Below are 15,128 nucleotides of genomic sequence, written 5' to 3'. Positions count from 1 at the left end.
CATCGTGACACCCAGTTCTATGCAGACTACCTGCCAGACTGAAAACCTAATGTGGTAGCTAGTCCATTGTAGTTTGGTTGCCATTTACCCGCACAGTTTTAGGCCCTAGCAATCCAAGGGTTGTACAGCTGGTGTCTGTGCTTTAAACTCTCCATACATGCCAAGCAGTTGGTGCCTGTCCCTATTGGTATACCCAGACTATGGCCAACACTCACCATGCCAGGTAACTGTTGTCATGGCTGTGGGGCACCTGTTTGGAATGGGGGACACCAGGGTGGGCAATCTGCCATGAAGGGTCTCAGACATGCTCATGCAAGCAGTTGCTAGACCCTGGCAGTCTCTTCAGTCCCACTATGATGCTCATCAGTACAACTGCAAAGTTTACCAGCTCTTGGCTCTGTCATGGAAGGTGGGACAGCAATTTCAACATGGAAAACTCTGCTCAACACTGTACTGGAATGGATGGCGAGCCTTTTTGTCCAAATCTCAGTTGTATAAGGAACACACCAAAGATAAGTTTGGAGAGGTGACTGCACTAAAAAAGGAACAGAACGGCTTCCTCCAGATCAAGGCATGGACTCCACCCAGTCTTGAACTGTTCTACTTTGTACAACATTCCAGTTCTCATACTCGTCCTAGAATGTTATTTGTCACCAGGACTTGATATTTAATCGGGTGAAGAACTACATGTCAACCTCCAATGGGGAGTGCAGTTTGTATGCTTTATCCTGAAGGACTCAGAGGATAAGAAGAGTGGGCATGGGAGGATTTATTCTGGTGTTCGGAGGGATCACTCTCACAGGAATGGTGAAGATCCTGGTTTACCACTGTGATGTCAAGACATATGTACCACCGTGTTTGTGGTGCTTTAAGTGCGTCCATCTCTGACATACACCGTATTGATTTCCCAATGAATCCACCTTTGTCAATAGTTGATTTACTCAGTAAAATGAACCCACTTGTGTCCATGCTAAAACTTGTGTCAGCTCTCAGGAACAGCAGGAGGCTTGCCGAATTTTTAACTGTGTTACCATAATGACAGAGCCCCCTGTCCATTTCAGTGCAGTGCAAGATTTTGTTCTTGTCCATTGATCATACACTTTGCTCACCCAGCTTAGCCAATTGGCTGTATGTAATGATCATTACAACCAACTGGCCGGTTGGGCCTTCCAGAGGACAAACTGGCTACCCTTTTGAATGTCACTTTTGCTGTTTCTCTATCTTGACCTGTTGACAATATTCTTTGATATGAAACAACAGCATTTACCAACTCTGCTGATATAGCGACCAAATGAAGTGGTGCAGTGATTGACACACTGGATTTGGATTCGGGAGGATGAAAGTTCAAATCCACGTCCAGGCATCCAGATTTAGGTTTTCCATGATTTTCCTAAATTGCCCCACAACACCACCAGGGTAGTTCCTTTGAAAGGTCAGGGTCAGTTTCCTTTTCCATTCTTAAACAAAACATTCTGAGCTTGGGCTCTGTCTCCAATTACCTCGATGTCACTGGGACATTGAATGCTAATCTTCCTTCCTTCCTCAGAAGGTAGTGAATTCGTTCTCCAAGAGCTCTCATCACTGATGGTTGGGGTCATAGTAGGTCTGCGGGAACTGTGGTGACAGTCCATGACTAATGGTGAGCCCTTCAGTGATAAAATGACACCTCTCTGTGGTCATCGTTATAATATTTCAAATGGCTGTGTATGAGGACTTAGTTTTAAACCAAAAAAAAAAAAAAAAAATAAAGCTTTGAATGATACCATTGTCCCCTGGAAATGCATGCACCCTTGTCTGAAACTCTATGGGTTTCTTGGCTACCAATGGTTGGTGGCTGTCCCTGGTCTTCAGCTTCATGCTGGTATTTGCACTGCTCAATCTGTCCTTGAAGAATATATTGCAATCCAACTTTGTGGCTGCATCAGTGACCATTTTTGATCTCCCTGCTTTCCAGGTATATAAACATAGGGTGGAGGACACCTTTCCACCTTTTACTGTGAACTGTTTGTGGTCATATGAAAAACCATTTATGGAATGAGAAGTGCTTTGTCACCTCAACCCATCTAATGAAATGGCCCCACGTGCTGACCTGATCCATAATTAAATAATCCATTGTTGGAATGTAGATCAGAAAAATTACCTTAATAGAGTTTTCAATCATATTGGGTTTAGAGGTGAATTTTCCTCACAATGGAGAAATCCCATTCCGTAAGCCTGGAAAGGACTCAACCTTCATTGATATCTACTAACCAATCACCTGGGTCCTTGAGTCATAAGGCCATTTATCCATCTGCAAGTGTGATTTTTGGGAGGATTGGTCCACCTGGTTGGGTTAGAAGTGGCAATACAAGAAGTCTTTTCTAAATGCCACCATCTTATTGCAGTTTTCTTCGACTTACCTAAACTGCATGACACAATTGGGTGCCACCATATCTTGACTATACCCCTGTGGTGCTTTATTGATATTTATCTACAATTCTTGCCTCATTGATAGTTCAGGGCTAATCTGAACCCACAGTCGGACGAGAATGTTGTACCCCAGGGTTCCATCCTTAGTGTTGCCCTTTTTCTTAAAGCTACCAATGCCCACATGAACTTTGTAGAGCCAACAGTTTCTCCTGCCCTCTATTTAGATGACTTTTTTATTTGGTACAGCTTTCAGTCCATGCCTGTTTCTGGGTATCAACTGCAATGCGGCCAGAAGGACATTGTCATGGGTCCATCACCATGATTCTCATTTCTCCCCATCAAAATGCAATTCATTCTTTTATTGTCTCACCATAATCCACTCATATGTGGAATTTTTCTTAGGAATCCATTGTCTCAAAGTAGTTGCACAGTCCAACTTTCCGAGCCTACTCTTCGATGATGAACTGATGTGGCTTCCTCCGCTGTCAGCTCAAATTAAGTTGTATGTGGAAACAGAATGCACTCAGATTTTTCAGTCATACCCCTTGTGATGTGGATAATATCATACTATTACGCTTCTGTAGAGCTCTAGTTTTGTTACAGTGGGGATGTGGATGCCAGGTGTACATTCAGCAGCTTCATCAGCATTGCAATTACTAGACCCTGTTCACCATTATAGGATAAACATTGACACTGCAAGTTTCCAGAAAAGCCCAATAGACAGTCTTCTGATGGTGTCTGGAATCTCATCCTTGCAGTTTTGATGTCACCAACTACTACTCAGCTATGCCTAGCCCGTCCACTAATTTCCCACCATCCCAGCTATCAGATCCTTCTCCTTCCCCAGCTGTTCTGACCCCTGACCCTCAACATAGTGCAGGACTCTAACCCATTGAAAACGTGGAGTTCGGGGTACTGAAAGACTAGCACCCCACTATTCATCAGTTGCTATGATTAATGAATTCTGATTTAAGAGCTGGAACCACATGGAACAACATACACATATTCATCATACAAGCCCAGCTCGATTTGATGCCCAAAGGGTTAGAGCCATTGTAGCTGTCGGAGATGACAGCTGTATGTACTAAAATTTACATTCTGTACATCCTTAAATCACTGAGAAATTTAATCATTTATTATTCCTAATATAATGTATACTTGCAATAAGTAAAATTTTGCACTTATCATCCTTCCTAGTCTTGCAGTTTGAACAGCCAGCAATGAACAACACTGTTCCAATGCTGCATCAAGTCAGCTGTGGGTCTGGCATTGCATTTGGGGGGGGGGGGGGGGGGTCGGATGGTGCATATCTTGCTGCAAATGCGATCCAGGTTCCCCCATCTAATCCCCAGCCTATAAGACAACCTGATCCTATGTTCACCTTATCTCTTGTGAAACTACTCTAAGCATCTCTATTGCTCCAAATACCTCGACTAGACGGTCTTTGCCAGTAGTTTATGACAGTACCATTTTAGGGCTTGTTTCGTGAATATGAGGAACTGATAACCCCATAATTTCGTCCCTTAACCAAAATACAACAACAATTGCCACTGCTACCACCACCACCACCACCACCACTTGTATTTTTTTTTTTAATAAATAAACTGATCTGATTTTGTGTGTGTGTGTGTGTGTGTGTGTGTGTGTGTGTGTGTGTGTGTGTGTGTGTGTGTGTGTGTGAGAGAGAGAGAGAGAGAGAGAGAGAGAGAGAGAGAGAGAGAGAGAGACTTTTGTATATGATTTTTACTAAATTTTTAATTATGTTTCAGGGTTGTTAACAATATTGTGTCTGATTATTTTAGGCATGGGTGCTGAAGATCATTATTGAGCACCTCGAAACAATCAAATCTAAATTGATCCAAACTACACAAAGGCATCTGCAAACCATACATGCAGATACAGGTCAGCTGGTGGTACCCACAGTGTGCATGCATTTGATTTAATGTTGTCTACCTGTTTGAGTGATAATACTATTGGCCCTATCATGACTTGGCAAGGCATTATACATTTAATGGAATTTTTTACACAATTTGCAGATTGCTAAGGGATGAAGATTTAGTTGCCTTTCACAATTTTCCTCATTTTTTTCCCTGCTTAGAATCTTCCAGTTGCACATTGCCAATTTTTTTTGGTGAGTTGTTAACTGCTAACCATTTTGTCTGTTTTACTCACAACTGCACTACATTAGCATTTTGACACAGCTGTACAGTTGGGCAATAAAGTTACAGCCACTACAGCACTCGCATTCAGAATGCATTCATCATTCATTACTTTTTATTGTGCTGTATACTAATATGCTTCTTCTCAAAACTTTTCAGCAATATACAGCTATTTATTTTTGTTATGGTAATGTGTAAGACATATATGTGTCTTTCTTAAGATTCCGTGTTGCAAAGTGTTCTGATTCATTGCAGTCTTCAGCTCTTTACGTATGTCCATATGCGATATATGTTAATGTGATAAAATGAAAGAGTGTTTTGTCTGAATATTTTTACTGTTATGCTCTTGTGTTACGGATGTTTAGACAGTAATAACTCTAGCTTCAAGGCCCTTGGTAAAATGCAACACAGATCCAAAACTTACTTCAGTTGTGATTCAGTACTCTCTCTCTCTCTCTCTCTCTCTCTCCCCCTCCCTCCCTCCCTCCCTCCCTCCGTCCCTCCCTCCCCTCTCCCCCTCCCCCTCCCCCTTACCCTTTCTCTCTCTTGCTCTTCCCTACTCTCTTGTTTCTTGAACTATGTATTTGAATTTTAATCCCTGTGATACAGATGTTACTTAAATTCCAGGAGTGGAGTAGCTACAATGATGAGTGAATAAACAGCAATCGGCTAGTTTTGCAGTGCATTTATTAATGCAATTTCATTTTGTTGCTATTAGTTTTCACATTTTTGAGGTCATTAGAGGCAATGCAGTCTTGAAGTTATGTCAGTACCAACATTGCTGTATGAGAATGAATCTTGGGTTCTGAAAAAAGATAAAATTATATTACAGGCCAATGAAATGAAATTGTTCAGGAACATAGCAGGATACATAAAGTTTGAGACATAATTAATAAGGTGGAAGAAAATAGGCAAAAGTTGATATTCAATCTTTGTGAATGGAGGAGTCCAGATAACCACTAAATTTTTCATAAGATATTCTGCAAGTTAAAAGATGCACTGGCAGATCAGCAAAAAGATGGAAGGACCAAATGCAGATGCAAAATTTCAAGCAAGGCCTTACGCATGGTAGAAGAGAAAAAAGAAATGTGAAATTACATATTATAGACACATTACATTAAGAGCACATAACTGGCTTGTATGTACAGAGCAAAGTTAATGTATGGTGATGTACAACACTTATTTCAAATAATGTAGCACTGACTTTGTAATGAAATATTTTAAACATACACACGCACGCACGCACGCGCGCGCTCTCACACACACACACACACACACACACACACACACAGAGAGAGAGAGAGAGAGAGAGAGAGAGAGAGAGAGAGAGAGAGAGAGAGAGAGAGAGAGAGAGAGAGAGTTGGGGGGGGGGGGGGGGGGGGGGAGTTTGAAAGTGCCTTTAATTGTACGTAGATATTTTCAAGAATTACTTTTCTTCACTTCACTTTTATTGTGAGTATTGATATAATCCATATGAGTATATTATAACCATCCCATGCTATATTTTTCAATGTAAACACATATTTCATTATTTTGTACAGCTTGTGCTATGTCAGATAAGATATTTGTAATCTGACTTAGAAATGATGAGAGTTTTATTTGATTATGCATAACTACTTAGTCATTGTTACATTTCTTAAGAGAGCAGGGTTTAATTCTGTACTTACAAAATAAGTTAGATGTGTGTTTAGATTGATATTGTCTCTTTGAAACAAGTAAAGTTGTATGCTCACAGTAAGCTGTATTCGCCAATGCTGGTAGATATGCTACATATAATTCTGAGAGATTGTGGTTCAGATATCAATCAGATGGTTGCAGATCAGGGAAATTTTATCAGATGTGTTCTATACTTTCATCGAAACTAATGTGTAATATAATTCTGCAATAACTATTGTGTGTGGTGGAGAGGGAGGGGCTAATTACTTGATACTGACAAATCATCCACCTCTTGAAAAGGGAAAACAGTATTACATCCTCTCTAACCAACACAGTCAACATTAAATTTTGAACCAATGAAATGGTGTTTGTTATGAAAGAAAATTTTAAACATATTCCTGCTACACCATTTTGTAAACTTTTGTGGCTTATTTTGGAATATAGAATCAAAATATAAAAGTCACTCACCACTCAATGTAAACTGACTTTATTTTAGTACAGTTGTGCTCTGTTGTGGATTTCTGTTGGGCAAATTTGTACCTAGATTATATTTCTAGGTTATCAACTCTCCATTAATCGCTCCTTTCACAAAAAGTGATCAGTGTGTATGTACACATCAGACAAAAAAAATTCAGTTTGTCTTCACACCTCAGATGTACTGTTGTTACCAGTTTACTGCATGTTTTGCAGCATTTGGTTTGTGGAAGTAACAGATTTTTCTTCTCTCTCTCTCTCTCTCTCTTTTTTCTTTTTGCTGTGAGTTTAAATATATTTTGTAGTTTTATTTCTTATTAGTCTTAAAAAGAACTAAAATAGCTTCCTTGATTCTGTTGACATTATTTTCTTCTTTTGGCGATATATTCCTGCAGCTCGGTTTCAGAATGACACTTGGAATCTCTGCCTCTAGCATGGAAGAATATGGGATACCAAAAAGCCTGAAAGAATTGTTCATGTGAGAGTGGTTTTTTCCTCTCCTTGGTGCATGTGACATATTGTGTCACTCTGTTTAACTCGAAGTTTCTGAACACAATCAGTGATGGTCTTAATTCACAGGTACTGCATTTTCAGCATCATCATCAAAGAAGACTTATGCAGGGTCTGAACTCTACAGTCAAATGCATATTTTTAAATATAATAACCAGTATTTGTGTTTTGGATTTATCAGGTGCATTAGTCTGTCCAAGAATGCACCCAGTCTGTGGTCTGTTTCAAAATATCCCCTGCCTTTGTAATATATTTTCTCTATAATAACACAGTAGTCTATTACTTTGTGACTGCTAATTGCAGAGACACCAGATGATGACCATGACAGCTTCAGTGTGGCTGACCCGATTGAGCAAAAGTTGGTGCACAATTCACAAGTTCCTGGGCATCTTACATATAGGTATGAGTTTACTGTTATTATACTGATTCTGCTCTGTTATCTAAATGAGGTTTTCTTTTGTTTCAGGTCTCAGATTATTAGGAATTGGCAGAAATGAGTATATAGAACTAATGAACCAGTATCGTACTCGGCCGAGGCTCTTTAGAAAGAAGACAATTAGGGATCTTTTGCCAGCAAAACCGGCAAAAATTATGGTTAAGCCATGGTGGAATGTTGAAGTTGGTTTGGTAATTGAGGATGATATAAAGGTCAGAATATCCTTCAAATGTTAACTGTGACCATGCTGTTTACGTGTAATTATCATGAGTCTGTAAAACCTTTTTTCTATAAACATTTCCTGTACATGTGGTTTGTAGATGAACAATAATTTCAGAACATCCCAAATATACACACTAACTACAAGACTAATAGAAAAGTTAATTCTGGTAATCTTAATGTACAAGGGTTGCCCAGAAACTAATGCACCGCATTTTTTCTTTCAACAATTCTTTATTGAACATAATGAGAATACACATGAAAGAATCGTGTTTTATCTACACACCCAATTTTTCCATTTAATCTCCATCCCGTTGTATAGCCTTCCTCCAACGTGAGACAAGGCTGTGTATGCCCTGTCAGTACCAATCCTTGTCCTGGTGGCAGAGCCAGTGCCTCACTGCGTGAAATTCCTTTGCTGATTGACAGATGCAGCCAACTGCTGAGTTGTAATGCATCTGTCCTCATGAATGACATCAGCTCACTGCAAAATGTCAGGTTTGACAGCCGTGGATGTCTCCACCACTGCTGCAAATAGTGGAGCTGTGCCAAACCACCTTCTGATGACCTCACCCTCCGTGAACAGCAACTAATTGTACTTATGTCGACAGCAGATGCTCCGCAGACTTTGCACGAGATTTTGTCAATGTTCTCCACCGTTTCTTTCTCTGCAGTGAGAAATTTGATGATGTCAGGTTGCTTGTAATGTACATCACCTACAGACACCATTTTGAAACTGTCCTGCAGCTACGCTATCTATCGGAAGTGACGGAAACTTGGCGCGTTCACTCAGGAGACTTCAAATAATACATACGTAATGTTTCGTATTAGTAGCACTGTTTTCAGCTGGAAAAAAAATGTGGTGCATTACTTTCTGGGCAACTCTCATATATTAAGATTACCGGAATTAACTTTTCTATTTGTCTTGTAGTTAGTATGCAAATTTGGGATTTTTCTGAAATTACTGCTCATCTGCAAGCCATGTGTGCAAAAATTACATCTCTAATAAATATTCCAGTAATTTTTAGTGTTACATTAATTGTGCTAATGGCTGCGTGGAATTGAGTATTTACATATTTAATGTACAGATCAACATACTGCGAAGGAGAAAACAAAAATGGGATGATAAACATTATTGCCATATAAACATAGTTTCAGCTGATGTCTTCAGGAACGTGATTGTATAGACTGCTTGCATCAACAATAAGGAAGAGAGCCTTGTTGAACCGTAGTCAATGTGGTGGGCTACACTCGTACCACACAGCATCTGCCCCTCCACTTTGTTAATTGTCATTGCACTGCTTTCTAGATGCTCGACACTTAATTCATATCTGACCTCTGCTTTTCCCCCTCACATACAGTTTTATCACAATGTGACATCATTATAAACTAGGAATTAGTGACTGAAAAGTAATTTAATTTTTTTCAAACTTGAACATATGTTTTACTAAAGTAGGTATGCATCAGTTTCCTTATATTTCCTTTCTCTATTCTCATTAAAGCATGTACTATAGTTTTTATCTCATGATTTTCACTTTTCAAATCTCAGTGAACTTACCAGCTGTAGTCTTCCCTCATATTGATATTCTACCATACCTGAAACAGAAGCAGAATTTCCATCATTTTCACATCTTGATGAAATGCTAATTTGTTTCCTCACTCATAACACCCAAATACCCCTTCCCCACCTCAGCCCCCCATCCTCACTCCTAGGTGGCTCATTCAGGGTGTATATGACCCAGGACAACCGGGAGATCCGGGAAAAACCCAGGAATTTTTTCGTCCGGGAGAAAACCGGGAAAAACTCGGGAATTTTGTGGAATTCGGGGAATTTTTCATTGTTTTAGTTTTCAGTTAAATTTTCGTAATTTTGACTAGTAAGAACCGTTACTCTAACAAAGGATATTACTGTATCCCACTACTGCAGAATAATACTTCAACAATAACACATAAACGAGAGAAAAAAAGGAAAATAACTTAAATTGTAAAGGGAATGCGCACATAGTCGTCATGCAAGCGTCTGCCAACAGCAAATGTGTCAAAGGCTTTGGGAAGACTATGCAATACTTCATAACAACAAATTCCCTCCGAAGAGCATGAAGTCACAACCGTTTACATTTGATTTGTGTTAGCAGTTATGAGCGGGCACGCGCTGTTGAGTCATGTTTGAGTAGTAGATTCTGCCGCTTCTGGCTACAGGAATGTGGCTGTTGGCTGTGCAAGCAGTCGCAGCAAGCAGCTAGATGCTACCGAGAAAAGGGGGCGCCAAATTCACATTCTCGAGGAAAGAAAACTTGTTTCATAAAGCACCTAGCATCCAGCGCACGTTGATCTATCGATCATTTATATGATTTTGAAACGCATCCCTGTTGGTTTTTGAAGATTTTTGAACACATTTTAAGTTCATTTCTGAATGAATCATAAGTTGATTTTTGAAGGCGTGCATAGTGTACATTATGTGTCTGTCAGGAGAAGCCGTGTCGCATCTAGAAATAAACTTTCCGCAGACAAAAGGGGATGGGGCCATATGAGCTGAGCGGAGTAACGCCGAACGAATGAATGCCAATTGCTGTCGTATTATGTGGTTGATTGGGTTTTCGAATGATCAGCGTTGTTATAATTACTAGCGAAATCCATAGATTCAGTCTACCAGAATGGAAACAAACGACTACAGGAATAACAAGTGAGAAAGATTATGTATTATCTTCTTGTTTTATCCAAGAAAATGAAATTTTGACAAAGTTTTGGCCAGATCGCTACACTAGTAAGGACCAGTTGTACAGTCCCCGGCTAGCAGCTTAAGTTCTATTTTGGAAGTAACGCAGAAAACATTTTGTACGAATATGTAACAACGCCTAACTGCAGAACAATCGTGGGGTAACTAAACCGGTGATTCTGGCAGGGTTAGTGAAGTTAATCAGTGAACAAATTTTGACAATGGCAGGAATAGCCATAGAATTGGTGATGACAAGATTGTTAGAACGAGGAAGCAGAAGAAATGGGGACATCACACAAATTATGGAAGAATAAGATGATTCTAAATTTATATAAAAATTTCGTAATACTACTTTTCGATCTCATGCTTGAGAAACTGGTGCGTATGAATGAAATGTGAAACTATTTCCTAACATAAATCTCTTTGCTTGCAGTAGGCCTAATAGGCATTTGATATTGGTACTTCGTGAATTATATTCTGTCGTGTTATAAAAATGACCATTTGTGCCAAGATATTCTCGCTTATTTGGTGTGTGTTACAAAATTCCTGCAATATTAGAAAGACCTATTTTGTTTTATCTAACATACAGTGACAAAATATATGTAATCAGATCGAGAAACCACACCAGTCTTGGGTATTATTTGTATTAACACCTTTTTCAGTATTAGATAATGAAATTTCGATTTTTCATGTAGCAAAACGTTTGACGAACTTTAGTGAGGTAACAGATTCTTGCGCAGGAAGGCAAGCACGTCATGCAAAGCTGTAGCAAGATTAGAGAGAAAAAAATGCTAGGAGGTAAGGATTGAAGAAAGGTGTACTTTCTTGCTTGTCTCTGGTCTATATTGGTTTTATGTATCCTATATATATTTATGTCACACAAAACATCAAGTTATTAGCTAATAGACAATGAAGAGTGTAAGTTTCTGAAGAGTTCTTGTTCGCCCGATTACAAATAATCCCATCCGCTATTAATGGTGAGGTTTTTTTTTTTTTAAGTAAAAAAGAGGGGCAGGCTGTCAAACCGGCCAACTGGGAGCAGGAGAGGCACCACAGGACATTTCATTTTCCACTGTCCTGAATATAGTTTGATGGCATCGATTACAAAATATACACGTTTCAATTCCACAGAGCGAAACACAGTGACGTGAGATAGAACATGCTGTATGAAGAGGCATGGCACTGCACTTCGGCACACTTAAGACCAAATAACATGTCTTACATTTTCTCGAACACATATGTTTTATGTTTCAAACTTTTCAGAATGATGTGCCCTACAAGATACACATATTTTTGAAAATTCAATTTTTTTTTAGTATTGACCCGGTTCGCAAATATCATAGATCCGGGGCTGATACGCAAAGCAGCCTGAGTTATAGTGGGTAGTCTCCACATGACCCGTGTTTACGTTTAGTTATTTTGCTGTTTCCCCTTCGTTTACTCTCACGTCAAATGAAAACAAAACGAATATCTGTGGCCGGGAGGTATCAAGTGAATTAAAATACATTCACATAATTACGGAAGGCTAAAATACGTTGTTAGTTTCAGATTTTATTTTATTTACACCTTTCTGTCAGTCAGGCGTTAATCGCCTTGCAGAACAATGAAGTTATTTTTGTCTGTTTGCTAAAGAAGTTTGGCTTTTATTAACTTTTTCCACAGAGGCAGTCAATGTATTTGAAATGAAATTTTTAATTCGACAGTACTGGCTAGTTTCAACTGTTCGCTGCATTTCAAGTGCACGTTTTCATCTTCTAGCATGTATGGCATTATGCCATAATAAAGAACCAAACACTATGTAATACAGTACTGGTGCTCCAAGAAAATTTACACCCTGAAAACCACACTGAAAACACTGGACTCGTATTCGGGAGGACAACAGCTCAATCCCGCGTCCGGCCATCCTGATTTAAGTTTTCCGTGATTTCCCTAAATCACTCCAGGCAAATGCCGGGATGGTCCCTCTGAAAGGGCATGGCCGACTTCCTTCCCCATCCTTCCCTAATCCAATGAGACCAATGACCTCGTTGTCTGGTCTCCTTCCCCAAAACAACCCAACCACACTGAAAAGCTTAATATCTGGTCGAGGTCTACTTCATTGGGAATCTGGACATACGAATGTGTACTTTAAGTTGTAGTTTAAATGTGCACATTTTATTATGGTTCACGAAATTCTGGTGCTCTTGGAGTATCCTCTGATGTCTTGTTTTTTTTTTATGACGTAACGTATGATCTTTTAATGTTTTACATTTGCGTACATACGGGCTTCCTACGTCATGGTAGCTGTGCTAGTGCGGTGTCGCCTATTACCTGGCGCTGCTTGGCAACTACTGAAACGAACCTATTTCTAACAGGTCACGGAAAAATATTGCGAATGCTGGTTTGAAAAGCGTTACTTTCAAAGTAAATATCCTTTAACATAAGTTGGTTATGCGCGAGAATATACCATGAATTTCTTAAATCTCAGAGCGTTTGACTCTCAATTAAAAATAAACACTTTGATGAAGAACCATTTAGAAGAATTTCGAACACTGAAGATCAGACATTTATGTCATTATTAAAAAATGTACTGGCACATTTGTGTGATATATCGTAAAGTGTAACACGCACAAAAAAATCAGTATTACATGCAAAAGATTAGCTTCTCTTGCAGCTTTAACCTTAGAGACCACTATTATATGTGAACACTGTGTATATTAATTTAAACCATTAGGCCGGCCGGAGTGGCCGTGCGGTTCTAGGCGCTACAGTCTGGAACCGCGAGACTGCTATGGTCGCAGGTTCGAATCCTGTCTCGGGCATGGATGTGTGTGATGTCCTTAGGTTAGTTAGGTTTAAGTAGTTCTGAGTTCTAGGGGACTGATGCCCACAGCAGTTGAGTCCCATAGTGCTCAGAGCCATTTAAACCATCTTAAACCATTAACTTGAGTGTTACTGCTACTTAACAATGATGTTGCTATTGGCTGACTACATCACGCGTCCTGTGCTCTAAATATTCGCTGTTATCGGCTGGCGAGATCACGTGACATGAGCTTACAAAAGCGCATTGCAATCTCGATTTCAGTGATTCGGAAAGTAACATGCGGTATTTGGTGGAATTCCAATGTATATTTTCGTAATACGAAAGTAGGCAGCGTACATGTTGCTGCACATCAAAGATATTTCCAAAACGTGTCTTTCCCTTATTTTTGTTTTCTAAAGAGCCGGGAAATTCTGCGCCCATGTCCAAAACCATAACCTTCAAAGGATTGATAAGTTTTGCAGTTCCGAGGGAAAATATACTGTCACTTAAGATGGAAAAAGTGTGTTTTCACCCGGGAGAAAGTGTGTTTTTAACCGAAAAATCCGGGAATTTTTTTTCCTTGTCCGCGTATACACCCTGTCATTACACTTTTGTGAGTATGTGCTTGGCCACCATGGGTCCCCAGCCCTTTCAGCGCTACTTACATTTCTGTGCTGCAAGTCTGTCTGTCTATTTTTTTTCCTTCTCTAATTTTCCATTTGGTGGTTATCTTGGTGCTGATTGGTAGCCATTCTGTTGATGGGGGAGGGGTCATCAAGTATCTGCAAGGCAGTAACCTTCTGACTATGCAGGGATTGTCCTGTTGGTGCCACGCAAGCCAAGGAGTGTGTGCCCATTGTGGCTGGGGCACAGGGACTCCAGGCAACAGTTCATTGGCCAGATAACTGTTGCTGTGGCTCAATGCGCCCATTGGGAGAGCCATCATTCAGAGTGGATGGTACCATGATGTTTCTTCTGCTGGTGGTCACAAGCCCAGTAGCCTCTTCAGATGGGAAAGATTATACTAATGCAGAGTGGTATGACCCCACGGTGTTTTCTTCCCTGGTTACACCATTGGAAGAGGGTCAAGTCAGACATTGGGGTGCAAAACGCTTCCCCCAATACATGGCCTTTGCTGGGACTGATAGGGGTACTTTTACTCCAATGAAACCATTGTTTTTTGTTGAAAACATTGAAGAAAAATTGGGGAAGTTGAATCACTGGGGAAAATGCAAAATGGTTCATTATTAATTAAAATTTCCTTTTCTGCACAAACTACAGCTCTCTTCAGGCTTGTGATCGTGTAGGTGACTTACGTGTGACCACTGCTCCACACATCTTTAAACTAGGTGTAAGAAATCATCTTCCACAGAGCTCTTACATTCAAAACAGATGGGGAGCTTGGACTGATTTCCAGTGGCAAGACATACATTTTAAGAGGCGAGTACAAAAAGGGCCCAATGATAATCATGAAGCTACAGGTGCCTTTATCTTAGTCTTTCAAAGAAATGCCCTGGCAGAGAAGGTTAAGGTCATTGTGTACAGGTATGATGTGATGTGAATCTGTATGTACCACCACCTGAGATGCTTCAGATGTGCACACTTTGGGTGTATGATATCCCACTGCAGGGTGGATCCAAAATGCAGCAGCTGTGGACAATCACTCCATGAAGGTAGTTGTGGCGAACTGTGTGTGTCAGTGGTGCAGGACATCATACTCCATGTCCACTAGTTTGTCCAGTTTTCAAGAAAGAACAGAAGACCTAG

General features: G+C 40.0%; 1 protein-coding gene across 1 annotated transcript in view; it reads left to right on the top strand.

Annotated features, from left to right (window-relative positions):
• LOC124721823 (protein FAM91A1) overlaps positions 1-15,128 on the top strand; it is a 163,912-nt gene that overhangs the window by 51,728 nt on the left and 97,056 nt on the right. The window contains exon 3 of the mRNA XM_047246944.1: positions 7,675-7,856. Coding sequence (XP_047102900.1) covers positions 7,675-7,856 — 182 coding nt within the window. The remainder of the gene's footprint in view (positions 1-7,674; positions 7,857-15,128) is intronic.

This window comes from Schistocerca piceifrons, chromosome X (assembly GCF_021461385.2).
Source record: "Schistocerca piceifrons isolate TAMUIC-IGC-003096 chromosome X, iqSchPice1.1, whole genome shotgun sequence".
NCBI classification, from domain to species: Eukaryota; Metazoa; Arthropoda; class Insecta; order Orthoptera; family Acrididae; genus Schistocerca; species Schistocerca piceifrons.
Note: the sequence above shows the minus strand (reverse complement) of the source record. Positions and strands in the feature narration are given on the sequence as shown.